This window comes from Mesoplodon densirostris, chromosome 3 (assembly GCF_025265405.1).
Source record: "Mesoplodon densirostris isolate mMesDen1 chromosome 3, mMesDen1 primary haplotype, whole genome shotgun sequence".
NCBI classification, from domain to species: Eukaryota; Metazoa; Chordata; class Mammalia; order Artiodactyla; family Ziphiidae; genus Mesoplodon; species Mesoplodon densirostris.
The window spans coordinates 67089294-67113460 of NC_082663.1; the positions used below are offsets into that span (position 1 = coordinate 67089294).

At 38.7% G+C, this 24167-nt stretch overlaps 1 protein-coding gene across 1 annotated transcript in view; it reads left to right on the forward strand.

The window, feature by feature from the left end:
• LOC132486783 (V-type proton ATPase subunit S1-like protein) overlaps positions 1 to 22410 on the forward strand; it is a 41303-nt gene extending 18893 nt beyond the window's left edge. Inside the window, 8 exon segments of the mRNA XM_060094366.1 lie at positions 3196 to 3242; positions 3484 to 3545; positions 5045 to 5071; positions 5073 to 5278; positions 10518 to 10568; positions 16784 to 17021; positions 22107 to 22118; positions 22120 to 22410. Of these exon segments, the coding sequence (XP_059950349.1) occupies positions 3196 to 3242; positions 3484 to 3545; positions 5045 to 5071; positions 5073 to 5278; positions 10518 to 10568; positions 16784 to 17021; positions 22107 to 22118; positions 22120 to 22410 (934 nt within the window).
• Positions 22411 to 24167: the final 1757 nt, after the last annotated feature.

The window sequence follows — 24167 nt, forward strand, 5'->3', positions numbered from 1 at the left end:
ATCTGGATTGATTCTCTCTAGGTCTGATGTGCAGTAGTCATCCTTAGGTTTCTCTTCACTGTTCTTCTGAGTTTGATCCACTGTTTATTAGAACCTGTGCTTTCCTCTTTCTTGGTTTTATCCCTTACTTTGGTGGAGCATGTCCTCCATTAGCTTTTGTGTAAGAAATACATTTTCTGAATCCTTGCATGGTTCTTGTTTTTTATTTCTGGAAGCTTATAGGACATTTTCTTTCTTCCAGTCTTCAAAATGTTACAAGTACCTTATCTCACAAATATCAACTCAGGATGGATCCTCACATAGCTAAATGTAAATGCTGAAACTTTAAAACTTCTAGGTAAAATGCAAGAAAAAATCTTTGTGACCTTATGTTAGGAAATATTTCTTTTAGACACAAAAAAATGGACAATAAAAGAAAAACAAATTCATTAGACTTTTGAAATTTAAAACTTTTGCTTTTTGAAAGTCACCATTAAGAAAATGAAAAAGACATAGAATGGAAAAAATGATTTTCAATGCATATATCTGACAGAGAACTTGTATCTAGAACATACAAATAATTCTTTCAACTCATAAGAGGACCATGAACTTATTTTTAAAAATTGGAAAAAGTTTTAAACACACACTTTACAAAAGAAAATATATGAATGGCCATTAGACACAAGGTGCTCAGCATTATTAGTCATCAGGGAAATGAAAATTAAAACTACAATGAGATAGCAACCCATGCCCATTAGAATGGCTACAATTAAGCAGACTGACAATACCAAATGTTTGTCATAAGAATGTGGAGCTACAGGAAAGCTCACGTGCTGAAACCGATTGGCAGTTTAAAAGTTAAACAAACTTATACATTATGACTCAGCCATTCTACTTTGGGTATGTATTCAAGAGAAACAAAAACATACTCCACAAAACCCCATAAATGTCCATCAATGGGTTCATAGACAAAATGTGGTATATCCATACAATGAAATATTTCTCAGTAATAAAAAGGAATGAAATATTGATACATGTAACAACATCAGTGAATTTTAGTCATTATAAATCTGAAAGAATCCAGGCACCGAAGAATATATGTTACATGCTTCTATTTATAATTGGAGAAGATACAAACTAATCTAAATTGACAGAAAGTAAGTCTGTAGTTGCCTGTGGCTGAGGTGAAGGAAACATCTCTTCACTGCAAAAGTGCATGAGGAAACTTCTGTGGGATGTAAATATTCTGTATCTTTTTTGTGGCAGTGTGTCATAGGTATATGTCTATGCCCAAATCCATCAAATTGTACACGTTGAATGGATTAATGCAGTTTACTATACTTAAATTATATGTCAATAGAGCTGATAAAGTGAAAAAATAATTGCACGCATATATGAATTTATTAACAGCATCTAGTAGACATTATAGTTATCAATTTATCATCTTAAGAAATTCTCACTAGCTGTTAGAGGTTGTATTACAAGGAGAGTGGTGCATTTAATTTGTAATTGGTTCCATATAATTAATTCTAAAGCATTTCACTATAATATAGATTTAGTAACTCTTTATCCAAAATTATGTTTTGCATATAGATAATAATGTGTAATATATATATTTCTCTAATTGTAAAAATGTTGAGCTTATATGATAGTTATATATACAGGTCTTGGATAGGAATCTCTAAAAATAGAATTTGATCTGCATTCTCATATATTACAGGTACAACTTATGAAAAATTAAAAATATGCAGTAAACTAAAAATTTTTATGACATGACACAATTGGAGATTTAAACTGGTATGATATTTAATATTAAAGAACTATTAATATTTTCTAGATATAATTGGGCTGTTACTTTTTAAGTCCTTATCTTTTAGAAATACGTACCTAAATAGATATAATTTCTGATATTTTCTTCATAAATAATACTAGAGTGGGGAAGTGGGTGGGCACATAGGTAAAACAGGATTGGTTATGACTTGATAATTACTAAAGCTGGATGATGGGCACAGGTACTTGGGGAGGGTGAAGGAGCTTATATTTTTCTGTTTAAATTTGTGTATGTTTGCAATATTCCATGATAAAAAGATGTATATATCTTCTAACGTAGCAATTTCACTTCTAGGAATTTAAGGAACTTCTCAGGAGTATGAACAAATAATCCATGATAATGTTCAATGTAGTATTGTTTATTAATTGGAAACAACTTAAATACTTAATAGGTTTTTAGTTTAAATAAATTAATATATTTGTATGATGTAATACCACATGGAATTCAAAATTATGTCAGAAAAATATGTAATAATGTGGGAAAATATTTGTGATATATTTTTAAGTCAAAAAATTACATGCTTTAAAACAGGATGTTATAAAAATCTGTTTAAATGATATAAAAATAAATTATATTTGTGTGTAGGGTGTGTATGAATGTATGTAGAGTGAAACGCTGGAAGGATATATTATTATAATTTATATCTTCATAATTTTCAGAAATACCTTTTTGGCAGTAGAGTCTGTCTTTTTATTAAATAAAAAGGGTTGAATATTTTTGCTTTAATATATTAACAGTACAATGTGGTATAAAATTTCACTGTAAAGTATTTTATTATGTTTTATTATTTGGTTATTTGATTTATTATTTGGTTATTATTTATTTTTGGTTAAACCTCAGTGTCTAGCATACTGCTTGGCACATAGTAAACTCTCAGAGTAGATTGTTTATTCAATGAATGAACATTAGGGTTGATATTTAAAATTTTTTTCTACTTTAAAATTTTCAGTCTTTTCCTTGAAGAACATATATAGTATTACTTTTTAAATCAGAAATTCACTATTCAAAAGTGAACAGTTTTGGGCTTCCCTAGTGGCGCAGTGGTTGAGAGTCCGCCTGCCGACGCAGGGGACACGGGTTCGTGCCCCGGTCGGGGAAGATTCTACATGCCGTGGAGCGGCTGGGCCCGTGAGCCATGGCCGCTGAGCCTGTGTGTCCGAGCCTATGCTCCGCAACGGGAGAAGCCACAACAGTGAGAGGCCCGCATACCGCAAAAAAAAAAAAGGGGAAAAAAAAAAAAGGAAAAAAAAAAGTGAACAGTTTTGACAGGCTAAGGTTCTGCTCCTATACTCTGAGATGTAATAAACCAAAATGTCCTTAAAATTACATATAAAATTTAAAATGTAGATATTTTTTCAGCATCTTTTTATTTTTTTTTCTTCTAGTTTCAGCTCTCCAACATCTTCAAATAAAGAAGTGGTTATGAACAATGGTAAGACTTGTAATTTCCCTTATGATTCCTTGGGAGGTGGAGGAAGGGTTCTGTCTGTGATGGGCTTCCCTGAACACCAGTACTGGCATCAGCAGTCTGATGTGAAAATCTCTTAAACTACAGTATTCTAAATTATGAGCCAAAAGAGACTTAAGCCTGTGCTTAGCATATTATTGTCACTCAATTACATTAATAAATATATGACACTTAGCCTTTGTACTCATATCATTTTATTTGACAGATCACCAGAATAATGGAGGTATGAAACCAGTGCAGGATTTTACAACAATACGAATCACACAGGTATGAACATGTTAGGAAACTAGATTGTATCATAAAAAAAAGTAAACACATTTCAATCAGGTCAGAGCCACTGTGAAAATATAAGTAATAATTCTATTAATAACTAACATTCTTGCTTAAACTTTAGGTGAGGAAATGTATTATGGTAATCTTATAGTTGAGAAAACACTAAAGTTTCACTTGCTGTCGTATATAGTATTTTCATTACAATATTCAGTTTTACTTTTGTTACTTTCCAGATAGGATCACTATAGTAACAGTTTATCTTTGGTTACTGGTAAACTTGGGTTGTTGCTGCCTATTCAATTTCACTTTTATCTCTATTTACACTGGAGTAATTGGTATGGAATAATTGCTCTAGATAAATGGATCTTCTTTTGGATAGAGACCTACCTTTATGATCTCCAGAGTGACATACTGAAGTGCATTGTCTTGGGCTTCCTGGAAATCTGCAAAGGTTTCATAAGATTTAGAATAAGGTTAGAATACCTTGCTAGTTTATGTATATTAAATGACCTGGAACTACACTGTCCAGAAAGTAGACACTAGCCACATGCCACTATTTAAATTTAAATTCAAATTGGATAATGTTAAGTAAAATTAAAAATTAAGCTCCTCAATTGAACTGGCTACATTTCCAGTGCATAATAGCCAATATCACAGGAAGTTCTGTTGGACATTAATGGTCTGGAGAATTACGCTTGATTTTCAGAAACCTCTTGTTTTCTTTGTTTAACATATTAATGAATTTATTTAAAGTTCTGAATTATTTGGGTTCTTATGATATTATTTTTTGAAAAGATTACCGCCATTAGTTTCAAGGCATGGTGAATTTTTTTAAAAAATTAATAGACTTTTTTTTTTAGTAGTTTTAGGTTTACAGAAAAAATTGACCATATATTCCCATATACCTCTCCAGTCTGCAGCCCCCACCCCTGCTAATTTCCCCTGTATTTAAAATCTTTCATTAGTGTGATGCATTTGTTAAAACTGGTAATCCACTACTGATACATTATTAACTAAAGTCCATAGTTTACATTAGCATTCATTCTTCGTGTCGCATATTTTATGGGTTTTTACAAATGTATAATGATATCTATCTACTATTACAGTACTATACAGACTAATAGTTTCACGGCCCTAAAAATCTGGTGCACTCCACCTATTTATCCCCTCTTCCTCCCTCAGCACGGTGACTGGTGACTTTTTAAAGTCATTATTGCTAATATTATTACTTTCAAAGTTGGTTTTTGGTTTGTTTGTTTTTATAATTTGGTCCTTTACATTTTTGGTGCTTTGTGGAACTGGGTTCATGTGCCTCTCAGGTATACCTATCATTTTTAGGCTTGATAGGTCCACCCATCTTTTCCCCACAATAGCATGGACTCTGAAGCTAGCAGAGTTTCAACAGGTTTTGAATTGGCTCTTTTACTTCCAAGAAGCCTTTTGTACCATGGATACAAATTCGTATCTTAAATTTCATTTATTTGGTTAATTAGGCTCTCAACTACAATCTGAGCAGACAAAGATTTAGAAAAAGAACCTTGGAATGCATTCAGCCATCATAGCCCGGTTAATGTCTCTGTGGATGGAATTCCCTGCATTCTCTTTTGGGCCAAAAGAATAACAATTAAATTTAAGAATCAGACCTGGCTGGACCTTACAGATGAAACCATTGGCCAGAAGGCAACAGTGGACTCTGGCAACTCAAATTGCAGTGAAGGAAGTGCCATGTAAGTTGACTGCTTTGCTGGAGCAAGCCCTTAGGGCGAGTGTAGCCTTTTAACTAGGTGGTCCAGTTTTCTGTCATTTCGGAAAGTAGAAGTAGGCTCCTTTGTACATGACCCTGACATACATTTCTGAGGAAACGTCTAATGTCTAAAATGAAAGAACAAGTCAGAAATTAATTTTTTTAATTTCTTATTTTTTTTCCCAGTAATTTTCTTCTGAACATTTTAGCTAATTGCTATAATACTTTGTGGAAGTTCAGGATTCTGAAAATGAAGTTTCCCAAACTTGTTCTGAAAAAGAGAAAGGATTTCAGGCTCTCTGTCAACTCCAAATGTGAGGTGTCAAACTACTTTTGTCCCAGCAGGAAGGAAATAGCATATCGGTGAGCAGAATCATACATATTCTAGTGGGTGAAACAAAGAAAGCTGACTCCATCTAGTCAGGGCAGATATTTGATTCTAGGAAGTGTTCTGAAGTTATGGAACATTGCCTGTTTGCAAATGTGCAAGGGTAACTTTGAATGGCCAGATTTCAGAGAATTCTTTAGGACATTTAAAAGATGATTAGAATAATTATTTTTGACTTGAGATAAGCAGATTAAACAACTATCCCTTTCGAAGAGGAAGTCAATTTCCAGTGCCTTTCTCTGCTTTTCAGCCATCCAAGCAGATATTTTTTGCTTGTATTTGTTTTGGTCCAGAGGGAGGAAGTCTGGCATGTCCCACTTGCTTTCTATAAAGCTCCTTGCTTTCAACATTTGTTGGCATAATGGAGGCTTTTGGAAGATTCTCTGCATTTGTTCTGGCCTGGTTTAGATGGGCAGAATGCTTTGTATAAACCATAACATGCTCTGTGTTTGTGTGTGTGTGTGTGTGTGTGTGTGAGTGTTTCTCTGTATTATTCTTATATACTTTGGTGGAAACACTTTTTTATTTCTTAACTTCTCATTTAAAAATTCTTGATGATGGGTAAAAAATGGATTATATTCATGTATGCTTACAAGTTACATTACAAGTTTTAGTAAGTATGTTGCTATTCACAATGACTATCTCTTATCAGAGAGCTAGGGAATTGTAAGCAAAATCCAGAGTCCTCCCGGATTTGTTTATTCTGTTACAGCATAACTATCAAAGAGACTCCAACATTGCTGAGAGCTCAGGACTTTTTCCTCAGCCTCTAATTAATTCCCTACAGTGCTCTTTATTTGTGGTCAGCTGCAGGGAGAGAGGCTGATTGCCTGGGGATAGTCTTGCCTGTCCATGGCTGACTGGCCCTCTTTGATTCCATTTATCCTGACCCCAGGGAATTTGTGAGGAAGATCAGGGCACCACAGCTTTTTGCTGGACTTTAGAAACCTTGATTATCACTGGGAACCTAGAGACAGAAAGAATGAAAACTTAGCTTCTAGGCCCACTTCTGCCATTGAGCTCTGTGACTTTATAAACAGGAGCCACTCTAAGATCATCATGTGTGTGATGGAGATGGTGGCATCTATTACTAGCAGCTAACAGGACTGGAGCACTTGGAATTGGCCAGGCACCTTGTGAGGACTTCACAGGTATATTATCTGTTATTCCTCACAATGCTATTGCGAGTTAAGTCTCTGAGTCACAGGTACAGTTATCATCGGTGTTTCAGGTGAGGAAATTAAAGCTCGTGAGGTTAGGAAACTTGCCAAGATCATACAGCCTGTATGGTAATAGAGCTGGGGTCTAAAACATCTTTAACAATGCCATTTTCCCTCCTCTCTCTTGGCCCTATCTCATTGCAGTGTGAAAATCAAATGAGGAAATGTATGCATGAGAACTTTGCCAAGTGCTACTCAAAGTATAAGATACTAATGACAACTAGAGTAAAATAGTGTCTAGTTACCTGGTAGAGAGGCCTAAGGAACCTTTGGTTTTCATAATACACAAATTAATGATTTTTCTTTTTCTTTGTCACTGCCCAAGAATTCTAGTGGGTGAATTCTGAGCGTGTATCATCCACCTTTTGGAGTCCTGCTCAGGTGAGTGTGCAGGCATCCTGGAGAGCCCACCCAAGGGCATGAGGGGAAGGCTTCCCAGGATGTGAAGAGTTCAAGGACCAGCTGCTGAGACTGTCCCTGATTCCTGTGAATTGCATAGATTAGTGAGATGCCTTTGTTGTGCTGGCAAGGAAATCTTATATTCAAGAACCAGAAAGGGAGTTGCGGAAAGAACAAACCCAAGCTAAGACATAACCATGTAAGGTCAAAAGCACAGATTTTTAAAAAATGACCATATTTTAGTGCTTGGAAACAAAATGTTCAGGGAAAGGCAAATTGTTGGCAGACAGATTTGCTACAGAAGTCTTTTTAAATAGTGAAAGCCTTACAAACAGAGCATAATCCCAGCATCTGTGTGTATTTTGAATTTAGGCAATTAAAATCTCAAGAATTCAGAATCTGTTTTAAACATGGGAGGGTAGGGTGCTTGGAAGAGTAAATGAAGCTCTTTTTTGAGTGACTCCCTAGGTTGTATTTCCCCTTTATGGTGCAGCATGTGGTGCAGTGCTTGGCACATAAAAAAATCTCACTGAATGATTGCTGAATTTGCTTTGTTAAACTGGGCCTCATGTTCCTTACTCCACAGCAGAGCACGTTAACAGCTTTCATTGAAACCAGGACTGCTGGAGAAAGCTCCTGGGACATCAGAAGCATGGAGGCCATTGAGCTGCTCCACCAGAGATACGGGTGGGCGCACCGTGGCTTTGCTTGGAGCTTCAGTTCATTAGCTGGAGAGCCAATTTGTGGGTAACTAAGCTATTCTGATTCCTTGGAAGAACTAGAGAACTTCTGTTAGAGTAAGTGACCAGTCAAATTTATAAAGTACAGTCCAAGAAATGCACTTCATTTCTTTAAAGTATTTTCAGTAATTTGTAACAGATTATCAGAATATTGTTAGAGAAAAATCCCCTTGAAAACTTGCTTTACCGAGTAAATTAGCTTATAAAGTGTTTGTAAATGAGTGCTTCTAAGGTATCTAAGCTTATGATGTTAGGAAATAAAGATATTTCTTTGAGCAATCTTATTAATATGGTTAATTTTGTAAATACTCCTTCCCTTTCTCCATAAGTAGTAGTAAGATAAACGAGCTCAGTCACTGACATTTCTATTTCTTGATAAGTGGGACCAAATTGATGAGATTATATTGTGTGATTTTTTTCAAATTTGTAATTGGACATTTTATAACCATCTACTTTGGCTTTTTTGTTTTTATAATGTATATTGAGGTGTTATAACTTCAAGACATTATAATGTCACATATCAGCATCATCCTTTATATATTTAAATTTCTCACATTTTCCCATTTCAATTGTATTTAGCTTTTCATCATTCTTATTTTTCAACCTTATTGAAATTTAAATGAAATATAATAAACTGCACATATTTCAGGTATACAATTTGGTCAGTTTTGACATACGTTTATACCTGTGAAACCATCATCGCAAGCAAGACAGCAAACATTTTCATCACACTCAGAGGTTTCTTTGTGCCCCCTTGTAATCCATCCCTTTGCCATTCCCACCTTTCTAGGTAACCACTGTTCTGCTTCCTATTGTTATAGATTAGTTTGCATTTTCTAGAATTTTATATAACTATAATCATATAGTGTACACTCTTTTTTAGTTTAGCTTCCTTCACTTAGTATAATGATTTTGATATTCTTCTACATTGTTGCATGTGTCAAAGGTGTATTTCTTTTTACTGATGAGTAGTAAGTATTCCTTTGTATGGATATATCACAACTTATTTATCTTGATGGAAATTTGTTCTTTCCTCCAGTTTTTAGATAACTTTCCAAATAAAGTTGCTGTAAATATTCATGTACTAGTCTTTATAGGAGCATATATTTTCATTTCTCTTAGGTGAATACCTAGGAGTATTGGCTAGATCATATGGTATGTGTATGTTTATTAAGAAACTGCCAAATGGTTTTTTAAAGTGGTTGTAGCGTTTACCTTTCTACCAGCGTTGTATGAGAGTTCCAGCTACTTCACATCCTTACCAACATTAGGTATGATCAGTTTGGGACTACAGAGAAAATATTATGTTTTTGTATGGCTAGCAATTTCTAAACAAATTTTGCTTGGACCTGGGTTAAAAGATAAGCCTTGGAGTTAGTAAGAGATGTACCTCCTCAGAGGAATGTGATTACATGTCAAGGAGTAATGAAACTCAGCACCATCGAGATATTCCAGGGCTTGGAAACCCAGAGAAGCTTATTATCGTCTCCTTGGAGACTTTATTTACCTACATGGGTATTAGACATGCACCCATTTGTTGCCTTTATGTTGAGCTGTTTGCTCCCATCCAAAGGCTAATAAAACTCATACACTTTTATTTTTCCAAGGAAAATTTCTGACACTAAAGAAGCAAATGTCTTTCTCCCTTCTCTCAGGAGTTGAAGGAGGAACCACTGTCTCCTATATGAGCTCCCAGGTTCATAATTTTAGTGTTCCTTACCTGTGTTGTAAATCCCAGTATGTGCAGGATGGCATCTGGCTTTCAGCAGGGGAAGAATTGGGCTAAAAGGGGAACCAATGTGGTTATTGCTCTGGGTTAGTGATAATCTATCTCCCCTCCAGGAAATCTTGTGTTAATGTTCCAAAAAATGTGAATAAATATAGATACTAAAAGCTTAAGAGTGTTTTTTTTTGAAAAAAGTTTTAACCATACCGATTACTGTACCATGGCATCTTATTGTGGTTTCATTTTATATTTGCTTGACTAATTAGACTAATGACTAATGATATTGACATCTTTTTATGTACTTACTGGTTATTTGTATATCTTCCTTTGTGAAGTGCATGTCTTTTGAACACTTTAAAGTTGGGTTGTCTCCTTATTATTGAGTTGTTAGTGCTGTTTGCTGTATTTCAGATACAAATTCTTTGTGTATATGTGTTGTGAATATTTTCTCCCATTCTGTGACTTGCCTTTTTCATTTTCTTAACAGTATCTTTTGAAGAGCAAAAGTTTTTAAAATTAGATAAAGTGAAATTTATCAGTTTTTTCTTTTATAGTTCATACTTTTACATTTTTTCAAGAAGCTGTTTCTTACCCCAAGATTGCACAAATGTTATTTTATGTTTCTTCTATGTGTTTTTATAGTTTTAGTTGTTACATTTAGACCTGTGATCCATTTGGAGGTAATTTTTGAGTATAGTGTGGAGTAAGGGTTATTCCTATTTTGATGGATTGTGTTTCTGTTTTCTAAGGTTGTCTCTGAAGTTTGGTGATGCTGAAAATCCCAGAGGTATTGATATAAGGTAGGTATGGATAGCACTTTGGAATGTCATAGGTTCAGCACTTCAGATTAGCTCCATATAATTTATTCATTCAACATGGAAGTATCAAGGGACTGCTGTGTGCCCAGTATTGTGACACATGAAATGCCACATTTATCTAATTACACTGAAAAGTCAGTGATGTTATGATGGAATCCTATAGTAATACTTTCTTTAGTTTCTACCAAAGCAACTATACTTTTTCCTTCTTCCTTTAGCGACCTAGAAAATACATGAACCTGAGAATGTGATACCTCTTTCCTCTGAGCAAAGAATAAAATATGTTTAAAGCTCTAAAACTGAGGCTCTAGTTTGAAGTTATTTTCTGTATAGCTCCTTACAACTGAGTCACACTTATCATTTAACTGTAACTAAAAATTCTCTGTTAGCTGAATTCCCCAGCAGACAATCAACATAAGCCTGCATTTTTCTGTGTTTATGTATGGAATAATGCATCTGCCAACATTGGCTTATCCAAGCAGTTAGGAACTGCTCCAGGGGTGGGGAGCAATTTGAAGGCATTAAAAATTTTTTTCTTATAAAAATATAATGTTTCCTTTCCTATAGAAGCAACCTTTTAGTGGAGATAAGCAGCCGTGTCTTTAACATTTCTTGAAAAAACAGAAGGATGTGCTAGGGCAGTCTTTCCTAAGCTGTGTTCTATGGAACACTTTTGCTCTGTGTAAATGTTTATAATATTTCCAGAAAAGGGGTCCTGTGGTCAAACGTGTTTGAGAAAGACTGCACAGTGTGTCCTCTTGGAGATTCACGGTATAAATCTGTATATTGAAGTTTCTGTGAAGACGCGCTCTTAAGGAAGATTGCTGCACTTGGTGACTTTGATTAACCTAGCATTTCTTGTCTTTTCTTGTTGTTGTTGATGGTTGTTCAGCAGTTAGTTGTGATTTTGGTGTTTTCGTAAGAGGAGATGAGCTCAAGTCCTTCTACTCTGCCGTCTTGTCTCCAGTCCCCCTTTCTTTCTTTTTTTGCCTCTAACCTAGCATTTCCTATGTTTAACCTTGGAAAGCTCTTTCCTCAACATGTGCCTACATATCATGGGATATGAGTGTTTCACTGGTCATAATTTAGAACATACATGCCATCATCTTTCAGAGACACTTTATAGAATCTCACAAGGTGACCAGACACATATACGTACCTGTTTGATATAGGAATGGGGAATAGTTTTGATTCAAATAGCACCTTTTAAAAATTTTTTCCCTAGAGGAAAGTAGCTTTTTGATTATTATTTTTTCTGATGATAAAGCTATGTGGCTGACATTGTCAGTGTACCTTGTCTATATCCTCTTGGGCATTTCCATTTGAGAGCACTATAGTCCACCAGCTCAACTTTTTTTTTTTATTAATTAATTTATTTAAAGATTTATTTATCATTTATTTATTTGTTTTTGGCTGCGTCAGGTGTTAGTTGCAGCATGCGGGATCTTGCATTGCGGTGTGTGGGCTTCTCTCTAGTTGAGGAATGCAGGTTTTCTCTCTTTAGTTGTGGAGCACAGGTTCCAGGGTGTGTGGGCTCTGTAGTTTGTGGTACGCGGGCTGTAGTTGAGGCGTGTGAGTTCAGTAGTTGTGGCACACGGGCTTAGTTGCTCCATGACTTGTGGGATCTTAGTTCCCTGACCAGGGATCAAACCTGCATCCCCTGCATTGGAAGGTGGATTCTATACCACTGGACCCCCAGGGAAGTCCCCACCAGCTCAACTTTCAACTGCCAGCCTTTCTTTGCCTAAAAGCTTTCTCTGGCCAAAGGGGCCCACTGCCTCCCATCTGTACCCCAGCAGTGACTGAAAGAAGTCTGTAAATATCCTAGCTCCCTCACCCTCGGGTGAGATAACTCAGAGGTGTGTGTTCTATGCTGTCTCCCAGGATTCCCTGTGGGCATTAAGCCCCCGTCGCTCATGGTGGAAACTTGCTTACCTTTGTCCTTTGGGACTGCCTTCCATTCTTCTGTCATTTCTCTTCTGTCTCTTCTACATACTTTTGCTTGTTTTTATTTGCAATACTTCATTAAAAAATTTTTTTAATAGAAGTATACTTCAACTATAGTTCATTTACAATGCTGTATACGTTTTGTACAGCAAAATGATTCAGTTATACACACACACATATATGTGTGTGTATATATATATTCTTTTTCATATTCTTTTCCATTATGGTTTATTTCAGGATACTGAATATAGTTCCCTGTGCTATACAGTAGGATCTTGTTGTTTATTTATTATTTATATAGTAGTTTGTATCTGCTGATCCCAAACTCCTAATTTATCCCTCCCCACCCCTTCCCCTTTGGTAACCATAAGTTTGTTTTTTATGTCTGTTAAGTCTGTTTCTGTTTTGTATCAGTTTTTAGATTCCACATATAAGTGAGCATTTGTAGAGATGTGGATGGACCTAGAGACTGTCATACAGAGTAAAGTAAGTCAGAAAGAGAAAAACAAATATCGTATATTAACACATATATGTGGAATCTACAAAAATGGTACAGATGAACCAGTTTGCAAGGCAGAAATAGAGACACAGATGTAGAGAACAAATGTATGGACACCAAGGGGGGAAAGAGGAGGGGTGGGATGAATTGGGAGATTGGGATTGACATATATACACTAATATGTATAAAATAGATAATTAATGAGAACCTGCTGTATAACACAGGGAATTCTACCTCACTTTTCTGTACAGTAGAAACTAACACAACATTGTAAAACAACTGTACCCCATTTAAAAAAAAACAATAGAATACTACTCAGCCATAAAAAAGAATGAAATAATGTCATTTGCAGCAACATGGATGGACCTAGAGATTATCATACTAAGTGAAGTAAGTCAGAAAGAGAAAGACAAATGTCATATGATATTCTACATTTTTGTGTGTGTGTGTGGTACGTGGGCCTCTCACTGTTGTGGCCTCTCCCATGGCGGAGCACAGGCTCCGGATGCGCAGGCTCAGCGGCCATGGCTCACAGGCCCAGCCGCTCTGCGGCATGTGGGATCTTCCTGGACCAGGGCATGAACCCGTGTCCCCTGCATCGGCAGGCGGACTCTCAACCACTGCACCAACAGGGAAGTCCTCTACATTTTTTGAGTGACTAAATTCCCCAATAAATTTGGGATCACCTCCACAAGATGCTTGTATTCACATCCTTGTCTCAGGGTCTGCTTCTGTAGGAGCCCAAACTAAGACAAGGTTATATATATCTGTTGAAAACAGAAAGGTTGGAAAATACTGAGCTATAAAAAGAAAATGAAAATCATTCATAATCCAACCACCAATGGTCATCACAATTAACATTTGTTTTTTCTATTTATACTTTTTTTTATTGTGGCAAAAGTTACATAACATAAAAGTTACCATTTTAAAGTGTTCACGTCTGTGGCACTTAGTACATTCACAATATTGTACAACCATCACCTCTGTGTAGTTCCAGAGCATTTTGTCACTCCAAAAGGAAACTCCCTACCCCTTAGCAGTCACTCCCCATTTCCCCTCCTAGCCCCTGGCAACCACCAGTCTGCTTTCTGTCTCTGGATTTGCCTGTTCTGGACATTTCATATAAATGGAATCATACAACGTATGACCTTTTATGTCTGACTTTTCCAACGTATCCTTTTAAAAGAGCAACTTGGAAGGGCAGGAACAGAAGTAGGCACTGAGCTGCTCCATCTACTTCCCTCCCTCCCTCTCCTTGTTTAACAACAGGCACCTGTGTGATTGCCAAGGGCTCTCCTGGGCTGCTGGAGCACCCTTTGCCTGCATGTCCACCAGAGGGCCAGACATCCCCCAGGGCAGCCCTAACCAACAGGCGTTTCCAGATATCCCAGCAGGACAGAGCCAAAGTCGCCCTCCAGGGACCCTGCTGGATGCACGCCCTTACTTGTTCTCCCCTCCCTCCGCCTGTTTCACATCTTTCCTCTCCTGTCCTCCTGGGATTTTCTTAAAAAATCACTCGCCCACAAATCCTTGGTCAGGCTCAGCTCCAGGAACCAGCACAGGTTTGAGAGGCCGGGGCAGAGGGTGTCATGTCCCCCAGGCCCATGGGCGTGCCATTCCTGCCCTCAAGTGGGCCAAGAGACACAGAACCGAAGACCCTGTGGGCTGGACAGCTGTTTGGCAAAACGACCTGGTGTTTTCACCAGGAAGGATTTTTTCGAGCAGTTCCATTGGTGCATTAATGTTCCCACCTCACTGAGGCTGTGTTAGAACAGCCTCAGTCTCAGGCCATTATCTGAAACAGGGCTGCAAACAATGTGGCAGGCTCCACCCCAGCCCCGACCACAACAGAAGTCACTGCCAGGGAATCCAGAGCCAGCCTGCCCTTTCTGGGAATGGTTTGTCTCTCCCATTGCCCTCTGGAACAGCTGACTCCAGAGTCCAGATCTGAGATGTCCACAACCTCCATCCTTCTGGCCTTCAGCATTCTCAGTGGTTTGTTGCAGTGGGCGGGGGTGGCCAGACTCAATTGCATCTCTCAAAAAACCTTTCTGTATCTGAGTCAGGAGCCCAGGGTGAGCAGGGGCTGTCCCAGATAAGAACGAATGTTTTATAACACCAGGCCAGCACAGAGCACTCTATTTAAACAAACACAACCTATTTTACAGATGAGGAAAGTAAGGCCCAGTTAGGTTGTTTAACAACACTTACCATACCACTAATAAGAGCTGTATTTGTGAGAACTCTTTTGGCTGCATAAAGTCAAAAGGTAACTGATTAATAGAATTGAAAGTGTTAGCTTCAGACACTTGACTTACCTCACCAGGGCCGCATCTTTCTCCATCTCTTGGCTCTGCTGTCCTTGTGTCAGTTTCATTCTCAGGCTGGAAAGATGGTGGCCAGCTGACAGTTATCCACTTAAGCAACATAAAAGAACTCTGTTGCTTGATAGCTATAGCACAGCTTACATCTTATTGACCCGTATGCCTGGAGCATATGCCTCTCTCTAAACCGATCACAGTGACTAAAGGGCCGCAATACACTGATTGGCAGGGTCCGGGAGACTTCACTGAGAGGGGAGAGGGTCAGCCCTATACACACCAAGATGCTCTTCCCAAAAGGAGCAGGAACATAACCTACAGGTGGGCAGAGCCAGGATCAAAACCCAAGCTTTCACCCTGAGCTCTACTGATCTCAGCTGCTTTCTTTTTCTTTTTTCCATTTAAAAAAATTGAAATATAGTTGATTTACAATGTTGTGTTAGTTTCAGGTGTATAACAAAATGGGTAATCATATTAACATTTTGATCTCTATCTTTCCAGAGTTTTTTTCTATGCAGTCACACATTTTTAATGAAAAAAGTGATCATGACATACGCATATTATAACTTTTTTATTTTTATTTTTATTTTTTTATTTTTTGCGGTATGCGGGCCTCTCACTGTTGTGGCCTCCCCCGTTGCGGAGCACAGGCTCCGGACGCGCAGGCTCCGGACGCGCAGGCTCAGCGGCCATGGCTCACGGGCCCAGCCGCTCCGCGGCATATGGGATCCTCCCAGACCGGGGCACGAACCCGTATCCCCTGCATCGGCAGGCGGACTCTCAACCACTTGCGCCACCAGGGAGGCCCTATAACTTTTTTATTGCTAGAGAATATTCGATTCCAAAATGGCTAAGAGTAAGGGCTCTGGTCTCAGATGGGATTCTAAGCCCAGCTCCAGTGCTTACTCTTTGAGTAAACTTGCACAAGTTAGTTACTTAAACCCTTTGTGTCTTAGATTCCTCATCTGCAAAATGAGGTTAATAATATTCTCTATCTCATGGTGTTGTAGTGAAGATTAAATAAAATATAAAGAATTTAGAGAGATGCTTGACACATAGTAAGAGCTATTACTTTTATTTTTGACCATTATTTATTTAGCTACTTCTATATTATTTGTCCATTTAGTTTTTCTCAGTTTTTTTGCAATAATAAAATTATTTTAATTAAAAAAAAGAAAAAATCCCCAAGCTTTTTGTGTTTTTCCTTTTGTAGGAATTTGTATTGCTCACTTTGGGGGGTTCTCCTGTTACTTGCTTTAATTCCCACCCATCAGGAGCCTCTTGTTCAGAACTAGAAAGTAAAAGCCTCTCTCTGAGCCAGTTCTACTACCTGACAAAAGAGGGCGCAGTTGTACTGTTCGTCAACAGTGTCCTGCATCAGCAAATGTAAAAGTGCTTTGGGGGTAATACTGTTTTATAATCATTGTCAGATTCACCCTTACCAGTTACAAGTTGTCCATCCAGACCTGGTTTAGTTTGCACCGAGTCGAGGTTATTTTCAATAATTCAATTCCAGCAGCTTTTAATGCAACTGGCAAATTTGCTCCGTCAAGTTACTCCTACCACTGCCAGCGCGTCAGCAGCCTGCAGCAGTATGATGCCCTTTTGTTGCCCAGAGACACCAATGATATGTCAAGCCTGTGGGATGTCACTTTTGTTGATTTCCAGGTAATAAACTAAAGCATATGCTCAATGCACCTGTGTGTTTGGTGCCAAAGAAATTCTGTTTGTTTGAAAACATAGATGTTTAAGGAAAAGAGAGGAGTAGATATCTTTAAAATTATATTGGTATGAATTATGTTCTTTATCTTCTAAGGTATGAAATAGAATAGGATCAAGTATTTTCTCTTCCTGCACAGTGATCTCCCCTGCCCCCCACAAGGACTTTCTTTTATATAAAGGTTTATCCAGTCACTAATAATTATCAGTGAGGAATGCCAGCAATGTAAGCCAGAGTGAAGCTGTGGCATGAGCCCAGTGACTGACACTTCCTGGAGCAAGAGGCCCTTCTGGGGAGAGGAATTGTCGGACAATTGTTTTATTTCCTTCAGGGAGAGGAGCAGTGATCCTATCAGGGCAGATAAGAAGTACATCTGAAGTGTGAGTGACAGCTTTGGCATTTAGCATAGGAATGGAACTGTCAGCCAGGGAGTCAAATATATCCTAAAGATCCTCTTGAAAGTATTTGGGGAAAGGCATAGAGGCATAAGAAGTTCCTTTTCACCAACAGAATCTCGGGCTGAGAGACATCTGTCAACTTCCTCTGACCTGTTTACCTGTGAAAAAAGCTTAACTTGTTCTTCCAACTCCCTGAAATAGGGTTTTACATGTCCCTTTTATGGGTTCTTCCCAATCTTTTCCATATATAAATATATATTTATTCCCCTTCCCCCCAGCTTGGAGAAGTGTGGTGAGGTAGTTTGGGGTAGGGAAGGAGTTTGCATTTTGGAGTTCGAAAGACATAGTTTTGAATTACTTCTCAGCCACTTGGGCAAGTTACTCCACCCTCTTGATTTCTGACTTATCTTTATGGATGTAAAGAATTCATGGCCTAATATATATGTGGCAACACCCAGGACCGTGTTAGGCATGGATTAACAATAACTAATACTTATGAGTCCTCTTTGTGTGTTGGCACTGTTGTAGTTATTTTACATATTTTGTCTTCAAAACTTATCATAATGCTGCAAGATAGCTGTTATTATCCCTGTTTTACAAATGAGATGACTGAAACTCTGATGATTACATAATTGTTCAAAGTGATATAATTGGTAACTGGTAGAGGCAGAATTTGAATTGTGGACTGGCTCCAAAGACAATTTATAATACATGTATATATCTATTTATGTAATATTTATAAAGTATATATTGTATCTATTTCTCTCACACTTTTAAAAGAGAAGTAGGTGGAAAGGGCAATGAGGAGGTAATAATGAAAACAAGGGGGCCTCCCTGGTGGCGCAGTGGTTGAGAGTCCGCCTGCCGATGCAGGGGATACGGGTTCGTGCCCCGGTCTGGGAGGATCCCATATGCCGCGGAGCGGCTGGGCCCGTGAGCCATGGCCGCTGGGCCTGCGCGTCCGGAGCCTGTGCTCCGCAACGGGAGAGGCCACAACAGTGAGAGGCCCGCATACCGCAAAAAGAAAAAAAAAAAAAAAGAAAACAAGGAATAATTCACACATAATCTTGCCTAACAGATGAATTGAGATTTATGTGTCTACCTTGGTCCAGAAATGACTTACAATGACTTATAGAAATACTTCAAGAAAAATAACTTTGAAAAATGGGCAAACCACTTCACACCCATTAAGTTGATTATTATAAAAAAAAAAGGGGGGGCTTCCCTGGTGGCGCAGTGGTTGAGAGTCCGCCTGCCGATGCAGAGGACACGGGTTCGTGCCCCGGTCTGGGAGCATCCCACATGCCGCGGAGCGGCTGGGCCTGTGAGCCATGGCTGCTGAACCTACGCGTCCGGACCCTGTGCTCCGCAACAGGAGAGGCCACAACAGTGAGAGGCCCGCGTAACGCAAAAAAAAAAAAAAAAAAATCCCCCAAACTGAAAATAACAGCTATTGCAAGGATGTGGAGAAATTAGAACCCTTGTACATTGCTGGTAGAAATGTAAAATGGTGCAGCCACTATGGAAAACAGTATGGTGGTTCCTCAAAAAATTAAACATAGAATTACCGTGTGATTCAATAATTCCACTTCCGATTATATACCTAAAAGAATTGAAAACAGAGACACGAACAGATATTTGTGCATCCATGTTCATAGCAGCATTATTGACAGCAGCCAAAAGATGGACATAACCCAAATGTCAGTTATGGTTTTTCAATCAGTGGATGACTGAAAAACAAAATCTATCATATACATACAATGAAATATTATTTAGCGTTAGAAAGGAAGGAAATTCACATAAATGCAACAGCATGAATGAAACTTGAGGGTATTATGCTAAGTGAAATTAACCAGACACAAAAGGACAAATATTTTTATGATTCTACTTATGAGGTACTAGAGTAGTCACATTTGAAGACAGAAAGTAGAATGGCAGTTGCTAGGGCCTGGGGGAAGAGAGGACTGGAGAGTTTAATTGGTACAGAGTGTCAGTTTTGCAAGATGAAAAGAGTTTTGGAGATGGATGGTGGTGATGGTTGCACAATGATGTGAATATACTTGATGCCCCTGAACCGTACACCTAAAAATGGATAAGATGGTAGATTTTATGTGTATTTTACAATAAAAAATATAAACCAAAAAAAAGGAAAGACATGGGATTAAGGAAAACAAAAGGAAGAAAAGATTAGCTAAACCACTAGTGAAGTTAGTGCACAAAACCATGAAACCATCTGTCTGCCCTGGCTGGAAGCAGTGCAGTAATTTCGCTCTGAAGCTCTTGAGCAGCCAGCATAAGAAAGAATCACCCTTTACGTGTTCATGGGGTTCATAAGACTACTGAGAATGTGCTTGTGAGGAGCACGTTCATCCCTGGTGTTGTGCGATGTGGGACAATATCCTCAGCAGCAGCCTCATGGGGGACGGGGCGCTGGGTGTCAGAGGTGGACCTTGTAAAACACTCTTCATGTGGACAGATACAGAAGCAAGCCCAGTCCGGGGAAGAGGTAGTGCTGGTGGTGATGGGGGTTAAGGTATGCATACAAAAGGCTGCATTCCACATCTACAGCTTTGCTGATCTATCTGGTTTATTCTAGGCATAAAGTATAGAGTGATGTCACATGTATGGCAAACTCGGGTGCCTCAGGTGAAAGCTCACATGCCTCAGGTGGGCCAGCTGGGGACTTTGGCAAAATGTAGCCGGCATCAGAAGAGGTATATTTTATAAAACTTCGGGTAATTTTTGCTTTGTAGGAATGCAGGCCCAATCTTGCTGGATCTTCTGACTTTTCAATTAAAGATAGAAATGTAGATTCCTAGGGGAGGTTTTCAGGATGTTCAGAACTCTGGGCCAGACAAAACTTACCTGTGGGCTAGATACGGAGTGTTTGCAATCTCGAATCCAGAAATGGATAGACAATGTGTCCCTCAGGCATCCTCCACAGATATTGTTCTCAGTCAGGTCTTAAGAGTTAAGTGGCAGTCAGTGTGAGGACATTCTCTTTGGCTGGAGTTGTAGCATCAAATGAGGCCATCTTTTGTCATTGAGGAGCTTGACTCTTCAGGCTAGTGCCTGAAGAGAAGGCCACTTTGCCTCTTGATAGAGTGGGCAGGCCAAGTATCCTAAAAGCCAGGCCAAGAGTCTCCTTCAGTAGTTGTTTTGGTTCAGTCTAAGCACAGGTAGTTGGGCAAGCAAGGCCCCTAATGTCTATGGTATGATGGGTGGCTACAGTCATTTTAGCATGGAAACATGGTAAAGTACCCACCTAAGTCTTAAAAATGAATCCTCAGTAAAGCATTCATGGGTAATTCAATTTTGTGATGTACCTTTTTTTTTTTTTTTTTTTTTTTTGCGGTACGTGGGCCTCTCACTGTCGTGGCCTCTCCCGTTGTGGAGCACAGGCGCCGGATGCGCAGGCTCAGCGGCCATGGCTCACGGGCCTAGCCGTTCCGCGGCATGTGGGATCTTCCCGGACTGGGGCACGAACCTGTGTCCCCTGCATCGGCAGGCGGACTCTCAACCACTGTGCCACCAGGGGAGCCCTCTGATGTACCCTTTTAAAACCAACTAGGTGACTGAATGAGTTGACACTGTAGGGTTAGATTCTAAAAGCCAGCTGAATGTGGAAGCTGCCTTCTACAAATGATTGTTCTCATTTAGAATCATTACTCTGTAGACTCTGTAGCCCGTTTCTTTATTGTGATAGTATTTAGATAACGGGGCCAGTTGTCGATTTGAACCTCTCCTAGTTCCAAGTAATTAAATCACTTCATTGCACATATGAGAAAGCTTTTCTTTCTGTTCTCTGAGCAGACTGCAAGTGGTATACAGCTCTTCCAAAAACAGTACCAAGTCTGCATGGTACAACTGAAAAAGAAAGAGAGTTAGTGATGGGGGAAAAAAGAGACACAATATACCAGGAGTTATGGAGTTGTAAACTGAGAAGTGACTCTGAAACCAGACTGCTAAGGTTTGAATTACAGCTTCATTGTACTTAATACTGTGTGACTCTGGTCAAGTTACTTAACTTTTCTGTGCCTGTTTCCTCATTCATAAATTAGGATAAAATAGTAACTTATTCATAGGCTCTTGTAAGTATTAAATGAGTTAAGGTAGTGTCTGGTATATAAAAAAAAGATCTTCAATAAGTGTTAGCTTTTATTATCTATATTTTACGTCACTGGGAATCATATCTTCTCTTAAAAGACTCTTCCTATCTACTTCCTGTCAACAGAATCAAAGGCAGAGAAAGTGAGAATTAATATTCTTTGCGAAATTTATATTAACACATAAAATTTTGAGTAGGCTTTGAATTTTAGAGACAACAGACGTGGTTTTAGGTGAACTAAGGATCAGATAAAAGAGGTTTTATTTCAGAGCCTTGAATTTCTCTGGCCACTTAATTATGACAACCATGTATCCCAGAGTTTCTGGGTCAGTCTTGATTTAAAATTAAGTTTCACTGTCCCCAAGAGAACACTCACATTTGTTAGATATTGTGTTTAAATTATTCAGCAAGTATGGCCCCAGTGTTTAAATTTGACTAATTAGGGCTCTAGAACCCCTAGCCCAACTGTGAAGCAGATTTTCAGAGGAAAGAGTATGTCCCTTCAGCTCTTTTCTTTCTCCTGACAGATCCAAGGCTTTACCATTAAGGAGGGGACAGTTTGCCAAGGCCCGAAACTGCACCTCTTCCTTCTCACCAGCCATTCCAATCAGCCTGGCAATGTCCCAGATCCTGCTGCTGGTGCTGGCCTATGCCCTGCACATGCTCATCTACCTGCGCTATCTGGACTGGCACTATGATTTCATTGCCTCTCTGGCTCACTTCTGCCAGTTGAAAGCTCGAGATGCATCAGAAGAGAAGGAGCTGCTGAGGAGCCAGGGAGTCAAATGCTATGAACTGAGAAGCCAACAGATCTGCAAAATTTATGTTTAACAGCACAGGTCCCTCTTCCTCAGGAAGTCCACGATAGGCTCTGAAAGGAGGTGTTCCTGTTGTGTGCTGTTTGACTTGTGATAGAAGATTTTCATCAAAAGGCTTGATTTTCTTTTTTTAAAGGAAATACATGCAAAGAATACATTTTGGAACATCCACTGGCCTTCTTAGATAGACTTGGAGCAATGATAAAGGTATCTCAGGAATCCCATGGAGATAAATACGATTGCTGCCCCAAGGTGTCTTGAAAGTAAAAGAATATTTCAAGTTAGGGAACCCCCCCCCCAAGAAAAAGAATGATGCAATATAAAGAAGGGAAAACACACTTGGTCTTCCTTGCCTTTGTCAGTTTGGATGTGATAAATATAGAAATGATAAATATAAGGTTATCTGGAAGTTCAGAATTTAAAGTATTTTGTAACATAGTTTGCATTTCTCAGAAGTTATGTCCCAATTTTGTTTTAAAAAATAGTCTTTTTTTTCTCTCTCACAGAACTGTTTAGGGAAGACTCCTGTCAATATGGTGGAACACTTTATTCAAGGGCATTCTTGTCTTTTTCTTTGCTATTCAGAGGCAGCCTGATTCAGTCTCTGAAGGAGCAATAATAGTCTTGGCAGTATCTCACCTTTCTTATTTCATTGTGGTGCCAAGACTTGCCTCGTGTGTCTGATTTAGACTTCCATCAGCTCTCCTAGGTATCACTTGAACAACTAAGCTAAATAAAAACAATTTGCTTACTATGCAGATACATCTCCAAGTCCCCTTCCAGTGAGATAGCATTCCCTAAAGAAATTCTGGAACCACCACTGATCTTCTTATAACCATTTTCTTCCACATGGATTTCCCCATAATCCTTTTCAGTTCTTGGCAGATACTGAAGAATGGCTCACCCTGCATCCTCACTAAAGCTTCACTAGTATGCCTTCTGTGTTAAAGAGATCTTATATGTAAAAACTACATTGCATTTCCCTAACTAGGGTTTCACACATGAGCTAGGTTCTACTAAGATACCCTGCACAAAACCTCGAAAGCAGTTGAGAACAATGCAAGATAGGGGGTCATGCACAGAGAAATTGGATCCTCTGGGCAGCTGTGGTGATGGGTCTATAGTCTCATCTTTGATGCCAAGTGTGACTGATCATGACTGTGGGATTTCTGATAAAACAGTCTCATGTTGGACATTTCTTTTGGCTGCATTATTCTTGGCTGTGAATGTAGATTTGGTTGCAGCCCTCTCAGAATTCTGTAAGCTCCTATTAGGCTGTAGTGAATTCCTTTTTGTTTTTTTTAATTGAAGTGTACTTGATTTACATCCTTTCTGTTTTAATACCTGGAGTAGATTCTGTAGCCTGCAGCTAAGAATCTTAATTTATGTACTTATTTGTACCAAAGATGATTGCAGGGAGCACACCCTCAAGAAAATGGGAATCTAGGATTGATTATCTGACTCTGTTTAGCTTAAAATTAGAGGGGACTTGGTTAGCATTAGAGGATGGAAACTGAGAGTCCATGCCATTCCATAATGAAATTTTCATTGTGGTTGCTTTGAGTGTCCACTGGTGGTATAAATGGTTGCTGTGAGAGGCTGTAAGTACATGAAGGGTCAACATAATTTATTGTTCAAGCTGGGACACTTTTGAAAGTAAAAGTGAGTGTCATTGACCATTCTAAGATAACAGACATAAACGGGATGGCTCCAGGCAAACTGGGGTATATAGTCACCTTAGGTATGGTGGTAACCCTGTAAGGTAGGCTA